Source organism: Narcine bancroftii, chromosome 6, assembly GCF_036971445.1.
Source record: "Narcine bancroftii isolate sNarBan1 chromosome 6, sNarBan1.hap1, whole genome shotgun sequence".
Taxonomy (NCBI): Eukaryota; Metazoa; Chordata; class Chondrichthyes; order Torpediniformes; family Narcinidae; genus Narcine; species Narcine bancroftii.
The window spans coordinates 244227328-244252108 of NC_091474.1; the positions used below are offsets into that span (position 1 = coordinate 244227328).

The window sequence follows — 24781 nt, forward strand, 5'->3', positions numbered from 1 at the left end:
ATAGCAGTTTTGAAACAGGCAACTGAAACTGGTTTATTTCCAGAATCTTTTTCAAGGGCATTAATTACTGTTATTCCAAAGAAGGATAGGGATCCTTTAAAAGTGTCTTTTTATCGACCAATATCGCTATTGAATGTGGACTATAAGATTGTGGCGAAAGTACTGGTCAATAGATTAGTTATTTGCTAAAATGAGTACATATTGATCAAGCAGGTTTTATAAAAGGTAGAGATTCTGCATATAACATCACTAAATTAATTTCAATAATTGATGTTGCGAGACAGCAAGTTAATCAACCAATGATGGTAGCATTAGATGCAGAAAAAGCTTTTGATAAGGTCGAATGGAACTTTTTGTTTAAGGTTTTAGAAAAATTTAATTTTGGACCACGCCTTCAATCCTGAGGGATTTATGGATTTCCCTGTGCATTGTTTAAAAATGGGAGAGACACAAGAACATTCATTGGCCCAGACACAATTCCCCGTTACAGTGATCTGCATCTTCTTTGCAAACGGCATGAAGTTTCAGAATATGTTCGAGTAAATTCATCGCTCTCCAAGCCATTTAGAATTGTCAAATAGGAATATTCTGTTTAATAGCTGTCATAACTTTTTTTTAAATAGCATAAAGCATACATTAAGAATGCAAGTATTAAATTATTCTCCCAATACTCAACTCGAGTAAAAAAAAAGACCAAAAAGAAAAGGGGTGGGCTCACTGTTCAAGGGTCTGATCATCAGTAGTCGATCCCGAAATGTGTATAAAAACCTGCGTGTAAAAATGTGACCTGGTGCAAGTGACAGATTCCGGTCGAGGGGGAGGAAGACTATCTATTTTGTGGATGAGGATTGAGATTGATGATATGATCAGAGAAGTTGTTGGTAATAATCACTGGTCAAATCAATGAGCAGGAACGAGCATCGGTAACCGTCCAGAAGCACAATGGTACTTGTTGGTCGGGGAGCAACACAGAGCAGGTGCTGCAGGGCCGACCGGCTCTGGTGGCTGCGTTCTGCCTGCCAACAGGGATGACGGGCATTGCTCGGCCTCCAACCTCGCCAAGAGCACACATTCAGGACCAGCTGAACCTCCCAAACACGGGGCATCACGGCGCAGGGGTCGCGGTGATGGTGGGGGCAGGAAAAAAGGTCAGCGAGTGAGGGAGAAGTGCAAGGAGCCTAGATGACAGGGGGAGAGAATGTAGAGAGCGGCGAGGAAATGGTAGAGTGGGGAAGGGAGAGGAGAGCGGAAATGGGCAGGAGACAGGGTGAGAAGAGGGGACAGGAGGTGGGGAGGGAAGGCAAGGAGGGGTGAGACTGCGGGCAGGAGGGGACAGAAGATGGTGATGGGGTAGGGGAGCCAGTGGGCGGTGGGAGAGGGTGATGGGGAGCCATTGGGCTGTGGGAAAGGGGCGGGAGATGGGGAAGGGGAGCCAGAGGGCGGTGGGAGAGGGGGCGGGTGATGGGGAAGGGGACCCAGTGGGCGGGAGATGGTGATGGGGAGCCAATGGGCAGTGGGAAAGGGGCGGGAGATGGGGAAGGGGAGCCAGAGGGCGGTAGGAGAGGGGGTGGGAAATGGGGAACCAGTGGGTGGTGGGAGAGGGGCGGGAGTTGACCGGACCGAGTTATCGCCGCTGCATGAAGACGGGGCGCAGATGAGATTGTCAGGCGATGCCACCACAGAGAACAAACCCAACCACCCCCCCCCCACCCCAACACCCGTGTCCCAGATTACGCCCGGACCAGTGGCCCGGGAGCGCAGTAAGAAGGGCGATTCTCCTCCCGGGTAACCTACATCCACTCCACAATGTGGTTGCGGAGAGAAGGCTGGGGGATGAGTTCCATCTCCCAATCCCGGCCTCAGACATGTGGGGAGAAAGATGGGCTCGCTGAGACTAAACTGGTGCTGCCCTTGTTTTTCAGGGCAGCGAGAGCCCGGAATTGAGGTCAGGAGTCAGCCATGGTGATTGGAACAACAGCATGGAGATCCCCTTCTCCCTGTATCTCCCCATGTCCCGAGGGGAATGGTGCTCGGTCCCAGTGCCACGCCAGCGCGGGCAGGACAAGAATGGGCCGGTGTGGGGAACTGGAGGGGGCGTGGGGGAATGTCACGGTGGGAGAGACGCACCACCTCCAACGCGTTTCCTTCACTGAGCCCTCGGTGCTGTGAAACAAGCCTGCAGACGCTGATGGCAGCGAATACCCACAGTTGGAGAGAGGGGCCGTCTATCCCAACATTTCGGCCTTGAGCCCTTCATCAAGGTTTGGATGGCCCTAGTTTGACCAGCTGAGCCGCTCCAACACTGAATTGACTGGGTGAGTACAGTGTGAGTGAGGCCAGATGGGGAGCAGTGGGAGACCCTCATTCTTTGAAGAGAGGACTTCCTCAGGGAGATGTTTCACACTGGAATCGTTCTCTACCTTTGCCTTCGATGGAGGGCGTGAACCTGCTATGTAGTGACAACCTGCAGTGCAGGCGTTGTTGCCCTGGCTCCGTAACACCGGCCCAAATCCAGTCTCCCAGGCACTGGGCAATTACGGACGCCTCAGCCAGCCAGCGTTTCCATCGGCCTCTGGAAGAACGGCGTCAACACAAGTGCACTTTGATTGAGCGGCGGGCGGGGTGGGGGAGTAATCCGGTCATCGGGCCTCCTGACCGTCTCCGGCCCACAGTCTGTCCCGGCCCCGAACTCCCCCACGGCCGCTGCAAGGAGACCCGTTTGTTTTGGTTCGGCGCTGTCCTGAGGAGGAGTCGGAGCCGGAGCCGGAGCCGGGGACAGGGGGAGGCTGAATCGGGGTCCGGGGAATAAGGGAGGGGGGGGGGGGACTGAGCCGGGGTCCCTGGATAGAGGGGGAGGGGGGAACGACGACTGAGCAGGGGGAGTTCGAACCGGGATCAGGAGTCTGAGCCGGGGTCCCAGGGATGGGGGACGGGGACGGAATGTGCCAGGAACCCGGGGACTGAGCCGGGGATAAGGGGAGTAAGCCAGGGTCCCGGGGAGACTGAGCCGGAGATAAGGGCACTGAGCTGGGGTCCTGGGGTTAGCCGGGGTCCCGGGGACTGAGCCGGGGTCCCGGGGATGAGGGTCTGAGCCGGGGTCCCGGGGATGAGGGTCTGAGCCGGGGTCCTGGGAGGAGAGAACTACTGCATAGTTTTCACTCGCTCATCTGGGAGGAATATTTGATGTGTGGGTCTGGGGGAGCGGATGAAAGACCTGATGGGGACCCCAGGGCTGTGGGAAGTGGCTGGATGGGACTCAGGGCACCCCTGCTCCTCGCTGCCCCGGGACGGGGTTGTTATCCGGCCAATCCCCGGCCGGGACGGAGCCACCGCCCCCCCCCCCACCCCCACTTCGGGGAGGGGGGAACTTGCGGGACGTTAACGGGGGTTGGCGTGAATCCGAGCCGATGCCTTCTCAGGCGGCCGAGGACCACCGGCCTGCGCCAGGCAGACGTGCGGTGGCCTGGCGGGCTGGTAGGCTGGCGCCCGCGTCCCGTTGTACATCCGGGGGTCGGCGTTGCCCTCCTCCGGCCTCTTGCCCCGTTCGCCGGTGGCCAGCGGCTCCAGCTCGTAGTCCTCACAACCCACGTCCGTCCGTGTCGCCTCGGGCACCCCCTGTGGCTGGGAGGTCTGGCCCCCTCGCTTGGCCTCCCAATCAGCGCGCCCCATGGCGGCAGGAGGGTGGCGGTGCAGCCGCCGCCGTGGCAACGGGATCTGGCCACAGGAGCCCTGAGGGCCCAGGCAGCGGCACATGCACTGGAAGAAGAAGGTGGCGAAGCCCCAGCTGATACACATGATGAGCATCATGAAGGTGCCGAGCTGGGTGTAGGCCAACACGGTGGAGGGCATCATCATGGCGCCAGCCACGAAGCTGGTCAGCGCTGCCATGGCAATAGCTGAGCCCATGCGGCTCAGCGAAAAGACCACCTTGCCCTCGCGGTCAGTCTCCGGTGCCAGGCGGTAGGCCACGCCATAGTGCACAGCAAAGTCGACGGCCAGCCCCACCGCCACCGAGATGGTGACGGACTCCAGCACGTTGAGCTCCCAGCCCAGCAGCACCAGCGAGCCAACGGTGACGAAGATGGTGCCGGCAATGGAGACGATGGCATAGAGACTGATGACCAGGTTGCGAGTGGTGAGCAGCATGACGCTGAAGGCCACGGCCACCGACAGGCCCATGGCCACCAGTGTGCCGCCCGACAGGCTGTCCTGCAGGTCGAAGAACTCCAGGCCGCTGACGAACCAACCGTGGCTGAGGCCAGCTGGGGCGGTCTTCAGCTCCTCGAACACCCAGGCATCCACCTCAGTGTAGAAGCGGCTCATCTTCTCATAGGCCAGGGTGAAGAGGTAGGTGCTCTGGAACTCCAGCACCACAGCCCGGATGGTGTCGTTGAGGTCAAAGCGAGGCCCTGGCGTCTTGCTGTCCAGGTGGTAGCCGGTGCTGCGCTCCAGTTCCATGATAGCCCTTTTGATGCACAGCTCGAAAACCTCCTGCTTGTAAGGGAAAGTGGACTGGCTGCAGCAGGGGTAGAGGCTGGGCTCCTCGCAGTCCTGGTTCTCCATCCACTGGCGGAAGGTCTCGATGAAGCAGCTGGTGAAGTCCTGCTCCTCGGTGTGGTGGAAGAAGGTCTGGTTCCTCAGTCGGCGGCAGAAACTCAGGAGCCACAGCTGGGAGTCGGGGCTGGCCACATCGAAGGTGGGGTCCAACCGCAGCCGGCCCTTGTTGTGGGGGTTCAGCGGGTCGCCGCCGTCCACTGGGGACACCCCCCACACCAAGGTGATGGGCATGTGGAGCTCCTCACCATGGTGCACCCGCTCGAAGACGAAGAGGCGGCGGAACTCGGCGTCGTAGCGCTCGAAGGGGTGCGACGCGCGGAAGACCTGGAATTCGGAGAGCTCTAGGGAGGGCAGTTTCATTTTGGGGTCGACGCAGACAATGTACGCCCCACCCACAGTCAGCGCCAGGAACCAGCACAGCCAGATGTAGCGGAACTTGATGACGATGCAGGGCAGCACCTTCTCGAAAAAGACGCGCGAGGTCTCGGAGGCGGCCAGCAGGAAACTGCGCAGCCGGCTCCCCATCCTGGCGACCCAGCCTTGCCGGTAGATGTGCCGCCCTGTCCCATCGGTGTTTCGGAACAGGTGCAGCAGGTAGCGCTCATGCAGCACCACCACTGCCGGCAGCCAGGTCACCATCAGCACGTAGTTGACCAGGATGGCAGTGCCGGCGTAGACGCCGAAGCACCGGATGGCGGTGATGTTGCTCACGTAGTTAGCGTAGAAGGCCGCAGCAGTCGTGAAGCTGGTGACAAACATGGAGAGGGCAGCGTGGCCCAGGGTGACACTCACCGTCTCCACCAGCTCGGCCTGGGGTTTGTCGAACTTGGTGTGGTTCCAGACGTCGCATAGCACAAAGGCATCATCAGCCCCAATTCCCACCAGGATGATGAGGGCGGTAAGATTCATGAAGGGGAAGAACTTGAAGCCGAAGACTATCCGGTAAAGAAAGTAGGAGACGATCAGGGAGCTGATGATGGCAAACATGGTCATCAGGGTGATGAACATGGAGCGGGTATAGACGCACATGATCAGCAGAACGATGGCAATGGCGATGGCGGGATACGCGGTATCCATCAGAAGGTAGTCCTGGAACAGGTTGTGCTTGATCCCAAACTCAATGCCTGCAATGGTGGTTATACCGTCTGAGCCGTTCCAGTTCTCAAAGTTGTCCAAGTAGATGTCCATCATGCTCTTCCCCTTCTCCGTGGGGATAAAGAGCATGCTGTACTTCAACGCCGGCACCACGTAGTCCAGAGTCTGGGGGCTGAGGAAGTCTTTGTCCACCAGGTAGTGGAGGATCTGGTAGACGGCATTGTACTTGGTGCACTTGCGAGGCACGGACGTGCATTTGAGCTGGTCCTTGCGGCGGGTGGCAATGTCCCAGCAGTCGGGCCCCAGCGTCCCATTGTGATAGTACTTGACGCAGGAGCGGAGGAGCTTCAGCGTGTGGGCCACGTCTCGCTCAGTGATTTTCTGGCACGAGGAGCGGTTGTTGAGGATGGCGACATAGTTGCCCAGGGTCCAGCTGGGGCAGCAGGAGGTGGCCGAGGTTCTTTGACAGAGGTCCCCGAATTGGAAGTGCGACCGGATCTGTATCGGTACAAAATGCAGACATTGCTGGTTTCAAACTTAGGCCAAGGTTTAACCAAACGCATTGGTTAATCGATAAATCCCCCTAAAACTCAGCTCATCCCGAAGACATGGGAGCAGAAATAGGCCATCTGCCCCACCATCACAACATGAGCTGATCTACCACTCAACCCACTCCCCTTCCTTCTCCCCATAACCTTTGATACCCTGACTATTCTGATACCTATCAATCTCTGCCTTAAGTATGCCCAACGAACTGGCTTCCATTCGCTGCCTAAGGTAACAAATTCCAGGGATTCATCACACTTTGGCTAAAGAAATTCCTTCCATCTCTGTTTTAAATGGGCACCCTTCAATCCTGAAGTTCACCCCTGAAAGGGAAAGCGGGTTTCTTTTATTAGTGGGAGTTGTTATAATCTTCAACACCCTCCTTGAGGAGGTGGAGGCAGGCCCACAAGGAGGGGGGGGGGGGGGGCAATCGGCCACCCGACCTGTCAAGCCTGTTCTTCCATTCAGTTACATCATGCTGACCTGGTTGTGGAACTTGGCTCCACCTCATCACCTGGATGATTGTGATTAACTGTCTGCTGCCCTTTCACTCCAGAAATACAACTCCTCCATTTGAAATCTCTGTCTTTGTGGCAGCTGCCGATTGGTGTTTGAGGCCTGCGTTCTTACAATTCCATTTTCTATCAATGGTCCTCTGGGGTCAAAAGGCATGAACAAATGAGGAGATTGGGTTCGCTGGGAAATGCAGCACCTCAAAGTGTTGTAAATCCCGAGGGCTGGGTCCTAAAGCAGTCAAGATGTCAGCATGAGTCAGGGCCTGAGCAACAGACTCATTGCTGTAGGAAAGACAGAAGGCTTCTCCCAGCTACAGCTAAAATACAGTCTGGCATTTTATTGCACAGAAGGAAGCCATTCGGCCCACTGGGTCTGCCTAACCCAGACCCCTGCTCCTTCACTGAGGTCCTGCAGCCTCTTCATTTTTAATTTTTAAAACCTTTTTAAATTTAGACCAACAACACGGTAACAGGCCCTTCTGGCCCAAGAGTCCGTGCCACCCAATTGACCTACAACCCCTGATACGCTTTGAAAGGCTGGAGGAAAACCACACAGACATGGGGAGAACATACAAACTCCTTACAGACAGCTTGGGATTTGGTCTGGTCACTGGCGCTGTAACAGCGTGGTGCTGCCACTGAAGCTGTGGAATTCCCTGCCTCGTTGAGTGTATTTCAGATGCCGATTGGTCGAGCTTTGAGGGTTTTATGGGCCAGATCAGCTGCGATCCTGTTGAATGGTGGAGCAGGCTCGACAGGCCAGATGCCCGTTGTCCATGTCAACCTTTGGGGCTTTCAATGCCAGGTGAGAGGTGGAGTTCAAGGGGAGGAGGAAAGTCGATGCACGTGGTTTATGGAGGTGGCTGGGGCCCTTACCCTGGTGTTGTCGAGATGGCACATGGATTTGATGGACTGCATTCGCCACATGTTCTCCCCATTCGCTGAGGCAAACACCACCCGAGAATACCGGTCACCTTCAGGATAGAGAGATAGGAGAGGGTTAGTGGCTGGCTGCCAAGAGGAGGCATGCCCTGGGTGGATGCAGATCCAGAATCCAGAGCTCTTGACTGACAACCAGATCCCAATTTCACACCAGGATGGGGCAGTTGTCATTCTCTGGTTTCTTTCAGTGTCCAGGGAGTTGCGACATTCACGTAAAATGTTCAGGAACACTTCTGGAAAGAAAATCTGTCAACTAACTCCATACTGGCAATAGCAAAACTGTTATCATGTTGTTGGCCTGGTAGCTGAAGGGCTTGGACTAATGACCACAAATCCCAGATGGGACTCAGTCTCCATGTCTGCTCACCTATCACACTCTGCTCGACGCTTCCCATTCTTCGTAATAATTCACACCCTTGTTTCAAAGTCACTGCGTGGTTTTGACCCACCCCCTTCCTCACAATAATAAGACATAGGGGTAGAAATAGGCCATTCAGCCCATCGAGTCTGCCCCACCATTCAATCATGAGCTGATCCTACTCAGCCCCACGGTCCAGCCTCCTCCACATAACCTTTGATGCCCTGGCTAACCTTCTTCTGCCCCATAACCCTCTCCCGACATTTGCAGGCCTGGCCCTTTAAACTTCCCTGGAGCTACAAAATTCCCTCCATGAACCTCTTTGGCTGCACCCTTCTTTCCACCGACCAGGATTTACTTATCATCTTGAGTTGATCACCTGTCCCAGCCATCTAACCAAGTTCCTTCTAGATCACCTGGCCTGTTTAGTTTTGTACCTGCCTCAGTTATTTTCTTGTGTTCCTTTGTGGAAGAAATGTGATGAAGAAAGGATTGATACTGTTACTAACATAATTGGCAGACAGCCTGTTTAAATGCAGCGTCTGTCCAGCAAGATATTATTTAGAAGCTAAGTTGTAGCCTTAACTCTAGTCAAAGATGCTATCACAGGTTATTGATGAATTCTTCTTCAAACCGGTTTTAAAAGACAAAAATCGTAATAAGGGTCTTGATGTAGTTTCCATGATGTCATCCGAATTTCTGTAACAGCTTGTTTGTCCCTCTGTGTAAACATACCTACTTGTAGAAGTAGATTTCAGGGTGGCATTGGAGTGGAGACTGTTGCCCTACTCTCCATGCTATATCATGTGAAATAAACAATACTCAAGCTCTCCAATCAGTTCATTTCGTCAACAGCCTTCAAGTATAATTTTGTTTTGTAATTCCCTGGGAGGTTTTAGCATGTTAAAACCATCGTTTAACAACTTGTCGTCTCTACAAGAGCAGATTAGAGGCTGGGTACTCTTGGGCAAATACCTTAACCACTGACATCGAGGCTTTTTATTTGCAAATCAAATGCCTGAAGAAATGTTCTTCCCTTTGCTTTCACGAGTGTAACTCTGACAGACGTGCCTGGTCGGGCTCTTCCAACAGAGGCTCCCGACCTGCGCCACCCACCATGTAGAAGGCAGTCAGCTCAGAGCTCATCCCAGGCCACCCTGCCTTGGGGCCTTGGGTGTATATCATCACTGGGTTTGGGTGGCATGGTTAGCACAGCAGTTGGTGGGACACTATTACAGCACCAGCGACCCGGGTTTGAATCCCGCGCTGACTTTAAGGAGTTTGTACATTCTCCCCTGTCTGCATGGGTTTCCTTCCACCTTTCAAAATGTTTGGGGGTTGTAGGTTCATTGGGGTATTTTGGCAGCACAAGATTGTGGGCCTGTTACCGTGATGTATGACTAAATTAAAAAAAAAATTAAATCCCAAAACAAATGTTATAATTCTACAAGACGGCTGCCATTCAGGGTGTGAAAAGTGGGGGAGTTCTCTCTCCCAACTGCCTGTGGGCAGTTGGAGATTCACTCCCCAGGAAACCATAAATATAAAATCCCAAGAAGGCTTGGTTATGCTTAACGGTCCTCTGGTTGCTTTAGAGATGATTACATTGAGTGTCCAGTCAGACATGCCTGGAGTAGTAGGAAAGAAAGGATAGTCTCACCTAGAGTGTGGTGAGTATTGGAATATTGTTTCCAGTTTTGGTCACCTCATTACAGGAAGGATGTGGAAGCTATGGAGAGGGGGCAGAGGAGATTTACCAGGATGTGGCCTGGATTGGAGAACGTGTCTTACGAGGCAATGATAACAGAGCTAGGCCTTTTCTCCTTGGATCAAAGAAGGATGAGAGGTGGCTCAATAGAGGTCTACAAGAATATGAAGGGCGAAGAAAAGGTGGACAGCCAGCACCTGTTTCCTGGGGTGAGGTGAACAAACACCACCTGTTTAAGGTGAGGGGAGGAAAGTGTAGGGAGACGTCAGGGGTAGGTTTTTTTTACACATGGAGTAGTAGGTGTCTGGAATGCCTTGCTGGGGATGGGTGGTGGAGGCTGGTGCAATAGGGACACTCAAAAGACACTTAGACAGGCATATGGATGTAAGGAAAATAAAGGATTATGAGTGTGAGGTTGGGAGGGATTAGATTCTTGTAGAGTAGGCACCACATTGTGGGCTGAAGGGCCTGCAACGTGCTGTAATATTCTATGAGTACTTGAAAAACACTGCTGGAGAGGGGGTTGGAAGTGGTCACTAGCAGTGTCTAGACCAGCACTTGAAGGCAATGGCTCAAGATCATTAGGGATGGGGGGCCCACTAGTTGGCACAGATATGGTGGGTCACACAGCCCGGCCAACTCTCTTTGCAGGAAGGGCATTATCAAACATAATTAGGATGGTCTACAGCCAGGGTCACTGGAGATGACCCAGTTCCTGGTGAAAAGCCCATGTGTTTTGATACCCTGTGAGGTCAGTGCGAAACCCCCAATGTTTAGTGACTGAACAAGACCATAGCCTCTGATAGTTAAAGCTTTCACGCTCTGGAACTCCCACATCCACAAGCTGCTCCAAATTTATCCTGACTACTTCAAAAGCACTTCAGCTATAAAGCTATTTGATGGAAGGGAGTTTATGAATGCACATCAATCCTGTTTAGCCTTTATATGTGACTGGTCAAAGGGAATAAAACTGGAAGGATTGAGAAATATTTTCATGTTGTAACATTTCCTTTCATATGGACACACAAATCCTCCACACAGAAGGATGTGTACACTGTTACGGTCCCAGAGGACTCCAAAACCCAGCAGCAATAGAAATTCACTAAGACAATGGTTATTTAAAAAAAGTTGCTTTTGTTTTTCTTTAAACATAATAACAGGATCAAACTTTAACTTATTATTCTTAACTTAACAACCCCCTTCTAGCTCTAAGCGCAAGGGTATGTAATGTGTATATGTTTAGGAAAGTTCTCTGTTTCACTGTCCAATCATTCACTTTTCACTTCTCCAAGTTCACCGGTATCAGTCAATTCTCATACCGTGTACAGTATTTGACATTTATAATTTCCACCAGGCTCTGGTGCTTAAAGTAAAATGGTTACCGCTCAGGAAGGTTCTTGTTGGTTTCAGAGAGAAATTTATTGCTCAAACTGATTTCCTCCAATCAGTCACTTCAGTGTCTTGCTGAAGAAACCTGCCCCATCATGGGTTTTGCAAATGATAACCTCTTCTTCCAGGTCACCACAGAGTTCCTCTTGTTTCCCTTATTTCAGAAGAAATACTCTTGCCTCAGTGCAAAACATGAAGAGACACAACTAATGCCTGTTTCCACGCTGTAAACTGTTATATGTTGTTCAAGTGAACCAGCATGGACTCGTAGGGCCTATATGGCCTGTTTCTGTGCTGTAAACTGTTATATGGTTATAATTCACAACACGTCTTCAAAATGGGGTCTTTCAACAAGCCTGCCAGCTTGCCATTTTGCAGCCTCAAAAGCTACTGTAGAACTGACTCTCTCTCTGAGAGAAGAATCTTGTTTGTTTTTTTCCTCTCTCTGCTTGTAAAAACCAAAAACCTCTCCCAAGACTCCAAACCCAATCTTTGAAAGATCTTATCAGTATCTTGAGCCTGGCCTTTGTTCCATTTGCACCTCCTTGTGAAGTCCTTTCCAAAGCAGTTCTATTGTGTGAAAAGTCACTGGTGACACAATGTCTCACTTCAGCAAAGCTCTTGCATTTTAAATGAGATGTCTTTTGTGGTGTTACTCTGTGAAGTGTAACCTAAACTAAACCCCCACAATCTATCTCTTTTAAAGACATATTTTATCCATAACTATTCTAACATATTCCGTAACAACACACACATACTCCACACACACATGCATGAACACATGCTGCGTGTGCACACACGTGCTCCACATTCGCGCGCATACACGCTGTACATACATCCCACCCTTCATCTCTCCTGCTCACATTTGCACTTCTCTGTCCCCTGTGGCCTTTCTAATGTTGAGAGGCTAGTCTGACAGGACGGTGTCCAAGCACATAGCACGCGGAAACCTCTGCAATACTTGGCCTGCCTCTGACTTTAGTCTGAAAGGGAAGCGGTCGCGATAAACACAGGCACCAACGCAGCTGTTCACTAACACAGGCCCACTGTTAGTGCGCTTGATGTCCTGCTTTGCGGAAACTGCCAAAATGTTTGGCCTGGAAGTCAGCCTGAAGAAAACTGAGGTCCTCCATCAGCCAGCTCCCCACCATGACTACCAGCCCCCCCACATCTCCATCGGGCACACAAAACTCAAAACGGTCAACCAGTTTACCTATCTCGGCTGCACCATTTCATCAGATGCAAGGATCGACAATGAGATAGACAACAGACTCGCCAAGGCAAATAGCGCATTTGGAAGACTACACAAAAGAGTCTGGAAAAACAACCAACTGAAAAACCTCACAAAGATAAGCGTATACAGAGCCGTTGTCATACCCACACTCCTGTTCGGCTCCGAATCATGGGTCCTCTACCGGCACCACCTACGGCTCCTAGAACGCTTCCACCAGCGTTGTCTCTGCTCCATCCTCAACATCCATTGGAGCGCTTTCATCCCTAACGTCGAAGTACTCGAGATGGCAGAGGTCGACAGCATCGAGTCCACGCTGCTGAAGATCCAGCTGCGCTGGGTGGGTCACGTCTCCAGAATGGAGGACCATCGCCTTCCCAAGATTGTGTTATATGGCGAGCTCTCCACTGGCCACCGTGACAGAGGTGCACCAAAGAAAAGGTACAAGGACTGCCTAAAGAAATCTCTTGGTGCCTGCCACATTGACCACCGCCAGTGGGCTGATAACGCCTCAAACCGTGCATCTTGGCGCCTCACAGTTTGGCGGGCAGCAACCTCCTTTGAAGAAGACCGCAGAGCCCACCTCACTGACAAAAGGCAAAGGAGGAAAAACCCAACACCCAACCCCAACCAACCAATTTTCCCTTGCAACCGCTGCAATCGTGTCTGCCTGTCCCGCATCGGACTTGTCAGCCACAAACGAGCCTGCAGCTGACGTGGACTTTTTACCCCCTCCATAAATCTTCGTCCGCGAAGCCAAGCCAAAGATGTGTGACTGTGAAAGTGTCACCTACTTGGAACGTCGCAGAAGAAGCTGTCCTTGTGGAAGTCCCACTCTGCCTGTCGCTTGTCTCTCTCATAGGGGTCATCTGACCATCTGTCTTCGCGGTGACTTGCAAAGGAAGCAGAAAACAGAGGTAAGGCAGCAGCATTACAGGTGAACAAGAGGCTGACACACTTCTCACTACAAAACCAAAGACGAGTGCACAAATCTGTCAAAGCTGGTCACTCAACACAAACTGGTTTGCTCTAGATTTAATAAGAACATAAGCTAGAAATCCAACTGGACAAACAATATAATATCTTCTGCCCATGGCTTGGATAGGTAACTCTAAGGGAAGTTTATTAATGTCATCTCTAGTTAAGCACATATTAAATAACATAGATGAGGGTGATTATTCTACTGCAAAAGAACAGAGGTTCAGGGTCACACAATCTATTTGCAAACACAGTCAGGTTCTTCCTCCAAAATTCAGCTTTGCTGACCTGAGAAAATGCTCACCCCTCACCCCCTCCAAGGCTGTGGGGGTGTTGGCAGGTTGGTCCTGATGACTCCTGGGGATTGGATTTGTACATTAAATGGTGGGAAACCAAGGAATGTTGATGAGCAGAGGGGGCTTCAAATCCATGCTTTCCTGAAAGGATCAGTGCATGTAGAAAGGGTTAAGGTGATTATGTTACATTTCTTTGCAGAACACAGGTTGGACCACACTGTAGGATATGGTTGCATTGGAGAGAGCACAGAGGAGATTCTCCAAAATGTTGCCTGGTCGGATGGGTTCAGTGTGGGGAGAGATTGGATTTGTTTCCCCTGGAGCAACAGATGCTGAAGGATGTCCCATTGGAGGTGCATAAAATTAGGTGGCATAATGGGTGAGATTGATTCTTTTTCCTGTGGTAGGGGTATTCAAAACAAGAACTTTAAAGGGGATCTGAGGGGAGAGTTTCCCCTCCCCCCCAAGCAGAGAGTGGTTGATACCTGGAACTCAGCCAGAGGAGGTGGTGGAGTCAGATACAGTCATTTAGACGGCACTTGAACAGATGAGGTGTGGAAGGACATGGAGCTACGGTGGGTAAATGGGAATAGTTGGTAAGAAGCTCCTAGTGTTGTAGAAATAATCAACAAGGCACCAGAAACGCATCTGGGGAGAATCAGCTGCTTTGCAGCCTAGGTTCTGGATGAAACGGTTGATTGGTTAATGGCATAAAAGAACTCTGATCCAAATTCACATGCCTTTACGCCCAGTACTAACGGAGTTAAGCAACTCACCTCTTGGCTTGCTCCTCTGCATATTTGAAGGGATAGTTTGCAAGTGTTGCTTGATACCCTGTGTTTTTCACCATATTATTCCAGGTCACCAGCCTCTGGCCAATTGCTGTTCCTCTGGGTTCAAACCCCTGGAAAAAGTTCACAGCAAAACGTCAATGTATTGAGAGGAAAGGTTCTCCCCCCACCCAACACCCTCGTGTCCTCAGAATGCATGTACCACCATCACACACTGGCCTGAGAAGGCGAAGAGAGAGGGTGTAGAGAAAGCAGTGATGACCGAGAGAACATCAAAAAACAGAAGATGGAGGACTCTCTTGCTTTTTTGCCAACTTTCCCTCCTCCCACTATTCTACTCACATACACCTATGACTGGTAAAATACAGGATTCTGTTGACACTGTGGTTAAGTGAAGAAACACACAAATGCTGGAGAAACTCAGCAGGTCAAATAGTGCCTTTTTTTGGCAAAGGTAAAGATACATCCCCAATGTTTCATTAAGGGCTTTATCTTTGGTACATAAAGGCACTGTTTGACCTGCTGAGTTTCTCCAGCATTTGTGTGAGTTTTTCATATAGCGATGACTGTGTGGCCAGGCACAATTCAAAACAGTTCAAGTACAATCTATAAGTTTGCCGATGATATCACGGTTGTCGGCAGTATCACAGATGACAATGAGGAAGCATACAGCAGGGAGATAGATCAGCGAATTGAATGGTGTCATGACAACAACCTTGCGCTCAACGTCAGTAACACAAAGGAATTGATTGTGGGGACGTGGTCATGCAAAAGATCAGGACAGAATTGCCTTGGATGAGCTCTCCATGAAGAGCTTTAAAAAGATGGTTTAAAAGTTTAAAATTAAGAATTTTTTCACTGTCGATGAACAAAATTATCACTAAGAAGCCAAGACAGGAAAACACAAAATTGGATGAGACACCGACTCAGTCAGGGACGTTGGGTGAAAGCCCAAAAGGGAGTGGCACAAGAGCGGTCTTGAGGCTGGCTGAGCCCTGCAGTGCTGGGGGGGGGGTCAGCGCAAGACCTGAATATAATCCTGGATAACGTGGAGACTTTATGCAATTGTTTCATGGTTGTTAAAACCTCAGTGAGAGATATGTTAGAAAAGATGACTGAATTTACAGAGGCAATTGAGGATTTAATGCAATGAAAGGGCCAAAACAAGATGTCACTAAAGGGAGGGGTTCATCTTTCTTGGAAGATTCCGCAGACTTCCTTCACGGGCTTCTGGGATTTTTTGTTCACTGTCAGAGCAGGGGCACTATATATGTTTGTAAAAGGGGAAAGATCACTGTAGTACTTGAATAATGGAAAAGGTTTTATTGCTGAACAATATTTGTGTAAGAACTGGTAGAAGACCTATTTCAGGTCAAAGTCCAAGACCTGTTTTGGTTCGTTGCTTGAATTATTACGACAGAGAAATAATTTTACGAGTGGCTATTAGAAATGCACAACAGATAAAATCACCCTTGATGATTCAAAATAATCGGGTTTTCTTCTATGCGGATTTGAGTCAAGAAGTTATGTTCCAACGACGGGAATTCGATCCTGCTAAAGAGTTGTTGTGGAAGAAAGGTTACAAGGCAACCTTTAGATATCCAGCTGTTTTGAAGGTTTTTCAAGATGGTTGCCAACCAAAGTTCTTTGATTCTCCAACAGTTTCAACAGAGACATAGTCCGCCGCGATCTCTAAGGAGACAAGAGATGGAAGAAAAGAGCCGTGCTCCAAGAAGGAATGGTTGTAATGGTGACTCGGCAGTTGGAGCTGATTAAAAGAAAAGTTGTCCTTTTTTTTTCTAATGTGTTTTTAAAAAAAGGGATATTAAATAATGATGATGTTAGTTTAAGATGAAGTGAGAGTTGGGGGAGAGAACTGGATAGGCACTATTTCCTGAAAGTCATCTGCTACGTGTGAGTTATCTCACACCCATTTGTTTTTGGGAGTTACCGCATTCCGGTTTAGACGGGAGGGGGTATTTTTAACCTCCTACCCGTTTTTTTTTCCTTTTTTTTGTATTATTAGATTAAAGAGTGAAGGGGTTTCTTTTGTTTAAATATAAAAAAAGCATAAGAAAGTATTTGATTGTTTAAAAAACTAAAAATTGATGTGGTTTTTTTTGTAAAGTTTATTCAGTAGATAAGGAATATTTGAAATTTAAATGTGAATGGGATGGATAAGCTTTTTTAAATATTTTTTCTTTAACTTTAAGGTGAAAGGAGTGGCAATTCTGGTGTATATTATTTTGCTATTTTAGTTATAGAACAAAGGGAATAATGGTGAAAGTTATAAATTGAATTGTACAATTCTTAATGAGGCTTGAATTTTGTTTGTGGTTTATGCTCCATTTGTTGAAGATATAGATTTCGTTGTCGATGTGTTTTTATTATTTGGATATCTGAATTTTAACGTAATGATTGGGGATATTTAAATGTGGTATTGGAGCTTTTATTGGATAACCATTCAAGAGTAAAAGGGAAAAATGGTGGAAGAGTACTAAAATTGAATTGTACAATGCTTAATGAGGTTGGAATTTTGTTTTAAGATGGTGATTTATGTGACTAATATGATGATAGATGTGAAGTTAGTTGATATTTGGTGAAGGTTTATCTCTATAGAGAAAGTTTTTTTTTCATCTTTTTTTCATGCTACAATTTTTTTTTAAGAATTGATTATTGTTTAAGAATTTTTGATAGATAATGTTACTAACTTTACTAATTTTTTATATTAAGTTTGAGTTAAATATATGTTTCATCTTAACTCCGTTTGTTAAATATATGCATTTAAGTTTGATTTAAATATGTTTTTTAAGTCTGATATCTTAGTATTAATTACTTTTTTTTGTTAGTATTTTAATCGGTTATGTTTTTGTTTTTTTTTGTAAGTGGGTTTTTTTTTGTAAGTGGGTTTTTTTTCCTCACATATATTATTAACTTTATTAATTCTTCACTCTTTATTTTGGGGGGGAAAGGGGGGGGTTGGACTAATTTGAGTTGGGTTATTAATGTGTAATAATTATTGGGGAGGGTATAGTTTATTTTGATTACTGATATTGTATTGTAACTTTACTATTTATTCTTAATTTTTTAAAATGTAATCCTATATGTTATTCACGTTATAAAATCTTAAATAAAGTTTAAAAAAAAAAAAATTGTATTTTCCGAAGTTATCTGAGCCTACCTGTTTACAAGAAGCCAGGACTCAGTGTGGAATGGATCCAGGAAGAGAGGTACAAGATTCGGCAACGGAGCTCCGCTCTTTGTCGGCAGGGATCTTTAAAGATGGCGCCCGGCAGCCCTTGGAACAAAGGGCTGGCCAGGCGCGTACGCGTGAATCAACACCCGCTGTGAGCACTGTCAGTGAGTCTTTGACAGCTAAAACAGCTGGGACGCTGCCAGCTGAAGACCCGATCTCGAAAAGACGCTTACCAATTGATGTAGCGGTGGCGCTACGAAATGCACCTCCAGTAATGAAGACTTCAACAGACATCGATGTAATGAAGGCATTTGATATAATATGGGTTAAAGATAACCCTGGCCATCAGCCTCCAGATACTGCTGAGGAGGTTGTGGCAGGGGTTTCCACATGTAGTCATACGATAAGAAAAGCAGTTAAACCAAAGGAAATAGAAGACCCTTTTGCTCTACAGAAACAGCAAGATCCTACTGTGCCCGAATCTATTCCAGTAGATATGCTTATTAAGAATCTTGAATCTAAGTTATCCTCTACAATAAAAGAAATAGGTAAGGCTTTAGTTCAGGTTAATACTAAGCTTAATACTTTGGTGGACATTAATACCCAACAGATGGTTGACTATGGAGCTTTTAAGCTTGAAACGAGTGAAAGACTTGATGGTTGTGATCAAGGCATAGTCGAGGTACGAGATCAAATACAAGATGTAAATAAAACAATTGAAACTTTACAAATTCAGAATAAAAATTTGGTGAAAAAGGTTGATTATTTGGAGAATCAATCTAGACGGAATAATATAAAAATTGTTGGTTTGCCAGAAGATATGGAAGGATCAGATCCAAGAAAATTCTTCACTGAATGGATTCCACAAGTGTTAGGACAAGATAAGTTTCTGGAAGGCATAATATTGGAACGTTCTCATAGAGCTTTGAGAAGAAAGCCTTTTCCAGGACAAAATCCAAGACCTGTTTTGGTTCGTTGTTTAAATTATTATGATAGAGAGATAATTTTGCGTGTGGCTATAAGAAATGCACAACAAAGAGGATCTCTTTTGATGGTTCAGAACAATCATGTTGTAATTTTTATAAAAATCTATATGCATCTGAGTGTAAAGATGTAAATGAAGATGCAATAGATTCTTTTTTGAAAAATATTAATTTGCCACAGTTGAATCAAGAAGATAGACAAGAGTTGGATAAATCTTTTACAGAGAATGAAATTAAAATGGCTATAAGAGATATGCCAAATGGAAAGGCACCTGGTGAAGATGGGTTCTCTATAGAATTTTATAAAACTTTTTATGTTGATATATCCTCTATTTATAAGAATGTAATACAGCAGATTTATAAAACTTTTCAATTACCTGAATCTTGTTCTAATGCAATAATTATGGTTATACCAAAAAAAGGTAAAGATCCTTTACAGGTTTCTTCTTATCGACCAATATCGTTGTTAAATGTAGATTATAAAATTGTGGCTAAAGTTATGGCTAATAGATTGGTTCAATATTTACCTAAAATAATACATAAAGATCAAACAGGATTTATAAAAAATAGATATGCGTCTGATAATATTTTGCGATTAATTACTTTGATAAATAAATTTAAATCTCAAATGAATTATCCAATAGTGGTCTCGTTAGATGCAGAAAAGCCTTTTGATAGAGTGGAATGGAAATTTTTATTTAAAGTACTTGAGAAATTTTGTTTTGGTTCTTCATTTATTGGATTGATAAAGGCTTTATATAATAGTCCGAAGGCTAGAGTTGCTACTAATGGACAGATTTCAGAACCTTCTGATTTAACAAAGTCTACTAGACAAGGATGTCCATTGTCACCTGCTTTATTTGCTATAGTTATTGAACCTTTGGCACAGTTAATACGTCAAAATGAAAATGTTAAGGGTATGAGAGTTTTGAATGAGGAATATAAGATTAATTTATTTGCAGATGATGTTTTATTATATCTGGTAGATTCTGATATTTCTTTACCAGCAATTCAAGAATCTTTAGAAATTTACGGTCAATTATCTGGCTATAAGGTAAATTGGGCTAAAAGTGAAATTTTGTCAATTTGTAAAGATGATTATTCGATTTATAAAAATATTATAAAATTGAAATGGACAAAACAAATTAAATATTTGGGAATTAACGTTAATACAGAATATCAAGATTTATATTCAATTAATTATCTTCCTTTAATAAAAAAGATTAAACTAGATTTGATTAGGTGGAAGGACTTACCTTTAGGTTTATTGGGGAGGATTAATACTATAAAAATGAATATTTTTCCTCGGATGCAATATTTGTTTCAATCAATTCCTTATTTTTTTTAAAAAAAGTTTTTTTAAGGATTTATATAAAGTAGTTAGAGAATTTTTATGGAAGGGAAAATTTCCGAGGGTAGCAATGAAAAAATTGATGTGGGATTTTCAATTTGGAGGTTTGAGATTACCTAATTTTCAATATTATTATGGGGCAACTCAATTTAAATTTCTTAGTGCATTAATGAATATGGAGGATCCGCCCAGTTGGGCAAAGATAGAATTGGCAGTTATTTTAGAAAAATCTCCACATGAATTTTTGTTTCGATGGAATAAAAATTTGTAAAGAACTTATGATGTACCAATTCTGAAACATTTATTGAATTTATGGACGAGTAAACTTGATAAAATGGGGCTTAAAAATAAATGGTCTGGGCAATTGCCATTATATAATAACCAACTTGTTCCTTTTACGGTCTCCAATATCATTTTGAAACAATGGGAAAGGAAAGGAATAAAAAATTTATCTGATTGCTTTTTTGAAGGACATTTTTGTTCTTTTGAGGAATTACAAAAGAAATTTGGTATTAGTGGAAATTCTGTATTTGTATATTATCAGTTAAGATCATTTGCAAAACAAATATGTGGTCGTCAAATGATTTTATTGCCCGAAACTAGTTTTGAGAAATATGTACTTTCAATACCAGAAAAGGGGTATATATCTGATTTGTATTGTATTTTACAAGAATTTGAAAGTAAGAAAGATTGGGATAAAGATAAGTTGAAATGGGAAAAAGATTTAGGTTCTACTATAGCTGATGAAGCTTGGATGGAAATTTGTCAAAATAGTATTCGGAAATTGATTAATGCTAGATTAGCAATGATTAATTATAATTTTATACATCAATTATATCTAACACCAGAAAAATTAAAAAAAATTGGTCTTAGTAAGTCAGATTGTTGTTTTCGTTGTGATCAGATAGCTAGTACTTTTTTTACATACTGTCTGGTCTTGCGATCGATTGCAACAGTTTTGGAAAGGTATTCAATCTAAATTTAATAGATTATATAATATTTATGTTGTATTAGATCCTGATATATTTTTGTTAGGAAATATGCAATCATTAATTGATTTAGGATTAATTGATTATTTTGGGGGAGGGGAAGGGTGGGTTTTTTTTATATAGATTTTTTTTAGTTCTTGTATGTGGGGGGGGGGTTAGCTTGAATTAAGTTAGGTTACTGATGTTGTATTGTAATTATATTACTTTATTTTATATTTTTCTTTAAATGTAATTTTTCTTTTTATTCCTGTGATAAAATCTTTAAATAAAGTTAAAAAAAAAGAAACTCTCTCGGGGGGGACCTGGTTGCTGACATCACACTTCCCCCTCATCATGCATGCATGTGAAAAGAAACATGGCCACGGATGCCGCACTTAAGACATAAATGTAGGGCCGTAGGCCCTACATTTGAGTTTGTCCAGTTCAGTAGTTATTCTTGCATTAAAGTCACTGCAGTTTAGATTTGAATTCCTTGGTGTCTTCTTCCACTTGTCTGACTATTTCTCCTGGAGGTGATCGTACCTCAGTCTCCAACTGAACAACTAGGCTCAGCCCCCTTACCCCATGAATGAACAGGAGTGCCCAAGGACAAAAATGTCCAACCCAAGATGGAGCTAGACGGAGGACAGAGTCATCAAAATCCAGAGTATCTGGCCTAAAACCGGACGTCTGGCTACCCTAGGGAGGAAGCTTTTGCTCATAACGTTGAAGGGCTCAAGCCTGAACCATTGGTTATGTCTCTTTGCCTCCTGTGGAGGCTGTGGGACCTGCTGAGTTCCTCCTGCACGTTTGTGCATTTACTACAGACTTTCTTGTTTCACGGCGACAACGTTGCCTTGTTCAGAGATGGTCACAAAAGCCGCTTTCAGTTGGAATCGCATAGAGAATGCACCTCTGGAGTGGCTGCCGGTGTCTGTGAAGGGACATTCAGGTGGCAGCGCTGAAGGTGGTGTTATGGCACCTGAAAGGTCCGAAGTGGGGAGAGGTGCTGCGGAGCAAATGCCGGCTCCCGAGTCAGGGCAGGGGCACCTGTCTGACAGCTCATCTCCCCACTGCCTGACAGCCCCCTCCTCGCTGCCTGACAGCCCCCCAGCGTGGGACTACAGAGCTGGAGCAGCCGGTGCTGGACGACAGGGCTGGGGCAGCGGCATGGGACGTCAGGACTGGATGGCCACCCCAGGCCTGACATCCCGCGCTGGCTGCCCCAGCCCTGACGTCCCGCACCGGGGGCTGTCAGGCAGCGGAGACTGTTAGGCACCTGAAAGCTGCGAGCTGCTTTGCCTGGTGCTGTTTTGAGGTGCAACGGGGGATTCTCCAAGCTGGAGAATATACCTCCAGGAGGAGGGTTAGGTAAGTGTTCCTCCTGTCCGGGTTCACCACTTTCAGGTGGCCACCCGACAGCCGCATTGGGGTAGAATAGGCAGCTTTACAGTCGGGTATTCTGGCCACTTGAAAGCGGCTAAAGGCCGTGCCTTGCGATTCTCCCCGTTGCAGTTTCTCCAGCCTACTGTGGGTGGTGCTCTGTGGAAGACAGTCATACTTGGGGTGGGGGGGGGGGGGTCCTTGGGCACTCCTGTTCATTCATGGGGTAAGGGGGCTGAGCCTAGTTGTTCAGTTGGAGACTGAGGTATGATCACCTCCAGGAGAAATAGTCAGACAAGTGGAAGAAGACACCAAGGAATTCAAATCTAAACTGCAGCGACTTTAATGCAAGAATAACTACTGAACTGGACAAACTCAAATCTTTATTTGGGGGGGTGTGGGTTATGTTATAGAGATGCTGTTGAAGGACAGGCAAGTCTCATATCCCAAGAGTGAATTTTTGGTTGAGCCAGAAGGGGGAGTAAGTGGGTGGGGTGGGGGGAAGTCAGTCAAAGTTTGCAGTCCTTTAGTACAGAGGGAGGATAGGTGAGAAGGGTGTGAAATCCCAAGTCTGCAGACACTGAGACTGTTGTAAAAACACACAGTAAATGCTGGAGGAACTCAGCCGGTCTCACAGCGTCCAATGGAGGTAAAGATAGATTACCGATATTTTGGGCCTGAGCCCCTCTTCAAGATATAAACAAAAAACGGGCAGGCGTCTAAATAAATACTGGGAGAGAAAGGGAGAATGGGAGGGGGCAAATTCCAGACCAACAAAAGGTGTTAATGGCATGTGATAAGAGGGGAGGAGTGAATTAATTTTGGCTCTGTGAAAACAGACAAGGAAAAGGGAAGAGAGAGAGAGAGTGAGAGAGAGAGAGCGAGAGAGCGAGAGAGAGAGAGAACACCAGTCAAGCCCCAGATAAGAAGAAAGTGGTGCACAGTAAATGCTGCATCTACATCCTGGATGTCTCTGAAAATATCACAAGGGAACGAACATGCCATGTCCAGAAAATAGGGGAACAGTTCCCTAATTACAACCCCCGGGTTCTTCTTGGTGGCTTTTCAAAGTATGGTGGACGACATTCATTCAGGGTCTGTGTGCCCTGGCTATTATTTTATTTGTTGTGTTGATCTTGCGACTCTTTTGTATGATCCGATTATGTTTAAAGACTAAATAAGTGATCATGGAATGATGATAGTTTGTAGCACAGATAAATTGGCAAAGGTTTGTTAGAGCAGGTCACACAAACACACTTTAAAACAGAATTTTTGCAGGAGCTTTTGCAAGATGCTCAGAGACTTATGGTGGACTGTTGTTGGCAGAAGGCAACAAATGTAACAGTAGCAGCTTTGTCTGGAGAACAGAACTTGCTGTCTGGAAGGTCATGTGATCTTTGCTGGCAGAGAGCAGAGAAAAAAATAGGCTTTGCTCTCAGGGGGGAGAGAGTGAGAGGAGAGACATAGACATCGGTTCCTGAAGGTCAAGGAGAGGACTGGCTGTCTGATGTTTCCCTTGGAATAGGAGAAACAGAAAGGAACTCTGTGGTGACCTGAGAGAAGAAAATCTCTCTCTCTGAAAACCAACAAGAACCCTTCTGAGTGGTAACCATTTACCTGTTAAGCACCAAAGCCTGAGGAACTTTATTAATGTTAACTTCTGTGCACAGTACAAGAAATGCCTGCAACCAGTGAAGTGTGAACCAAAGAACTTTGCTGAACTTACACACACATGTGCATTTAGCATTAAAGGGGGTTAAGTAGGTTAAGTAAGTCAATAGAGATAAGTTAAAGTTTGATTCTATTTTTCATGTTCAAAGATAATTTCGAGCAACTTTTGTTTAAGTCACCTTTTGACGAGGAAGTCACGTGATGGAGTAGTGGCCGGACGGTGAACTCCAGCCCTCTCCAGAAAAGTTGAAAAAAATAAAGGAAAGCACAAAGGCACAAAAATAAAAATTAAAGTAAAGTGAATATAAAGGTGGAAAGAAGATGGCGACAAAAAAAGAAAAGTCGAAACCAACGGTAAGAAGAGAGGAAGAGAAGACAACGGAAGAAGAAGGAGAAGGGCTTACCTGTTCGAAGAGGCCCGCAGTGGAGAGAAAAGCCTGCTCCCTCAGGTCGGTAGAAAGTGGACTACAAAAATGGCTCGCTGAGCCGAGTAAAAGTGCGCGATGCGCATGCAAAAAAACACACCGACGGGAGGGGCGACCAGCTGGGGAGTCGATCTCCACAGCCGGCAATGACAGCTACAGAACAGCAGCAGCAAGAGGAGAACATAGAAGACAACGAAAACAAGAAAGAAGAGAAGAAAAAGAAAACAAAGAAACAACAGATGGCCAACCCAGAGGAAGAAGAAGAGGAAGAGTACAGTGAAATGGAAGAAGAAGGGAAAGGCAAGATAAAGGATATATTTTCTCTTATTAAAGAATACATGGATTCATTTAAAGAACGGCAAGCACAAGAATTTAGTGATTTAAGAAGAAGAATAAAC

At 46.1% G+C, this 24781-nt stretch overlaps 1 protein-coding gene across 2 annotated transcripts in view; it reads right to left on the minus strand.

The window, feature by feature from the left end:
* Nucleotides 1-563: 563 nt before the first annotated feature.
* disp1 (dispatched homolog 1 (Drosophila)) overlaps nt 564-24781 on the minus strand; it is a 122985-nt gene continuing 98767 nt past the window's right edge. For both annotated transcript variants that reach the window (XM_069887864.1, XM_069887863.1), the window contains exons 5-8: nt 14392-14519; nt 13136-13233; nt 7590-7687; nt 564-6150 (exon numbers count right to left, since the gene is read on the minus strand). In XM_069887864.1, coding sequence (XP_069743965.1) covers nt 3379-6150; nt 7590-7687; nt 13136-13233; nt 14392-14519 — 3096 coding nt within the window. In that variant the 3' untranslated portion in view covers nt 564-3378. The remainder of the gene's footprint in view (nt 6151-7589; nt 7688-13135; nt 13234-14391; nt 14520-24781) is intronic.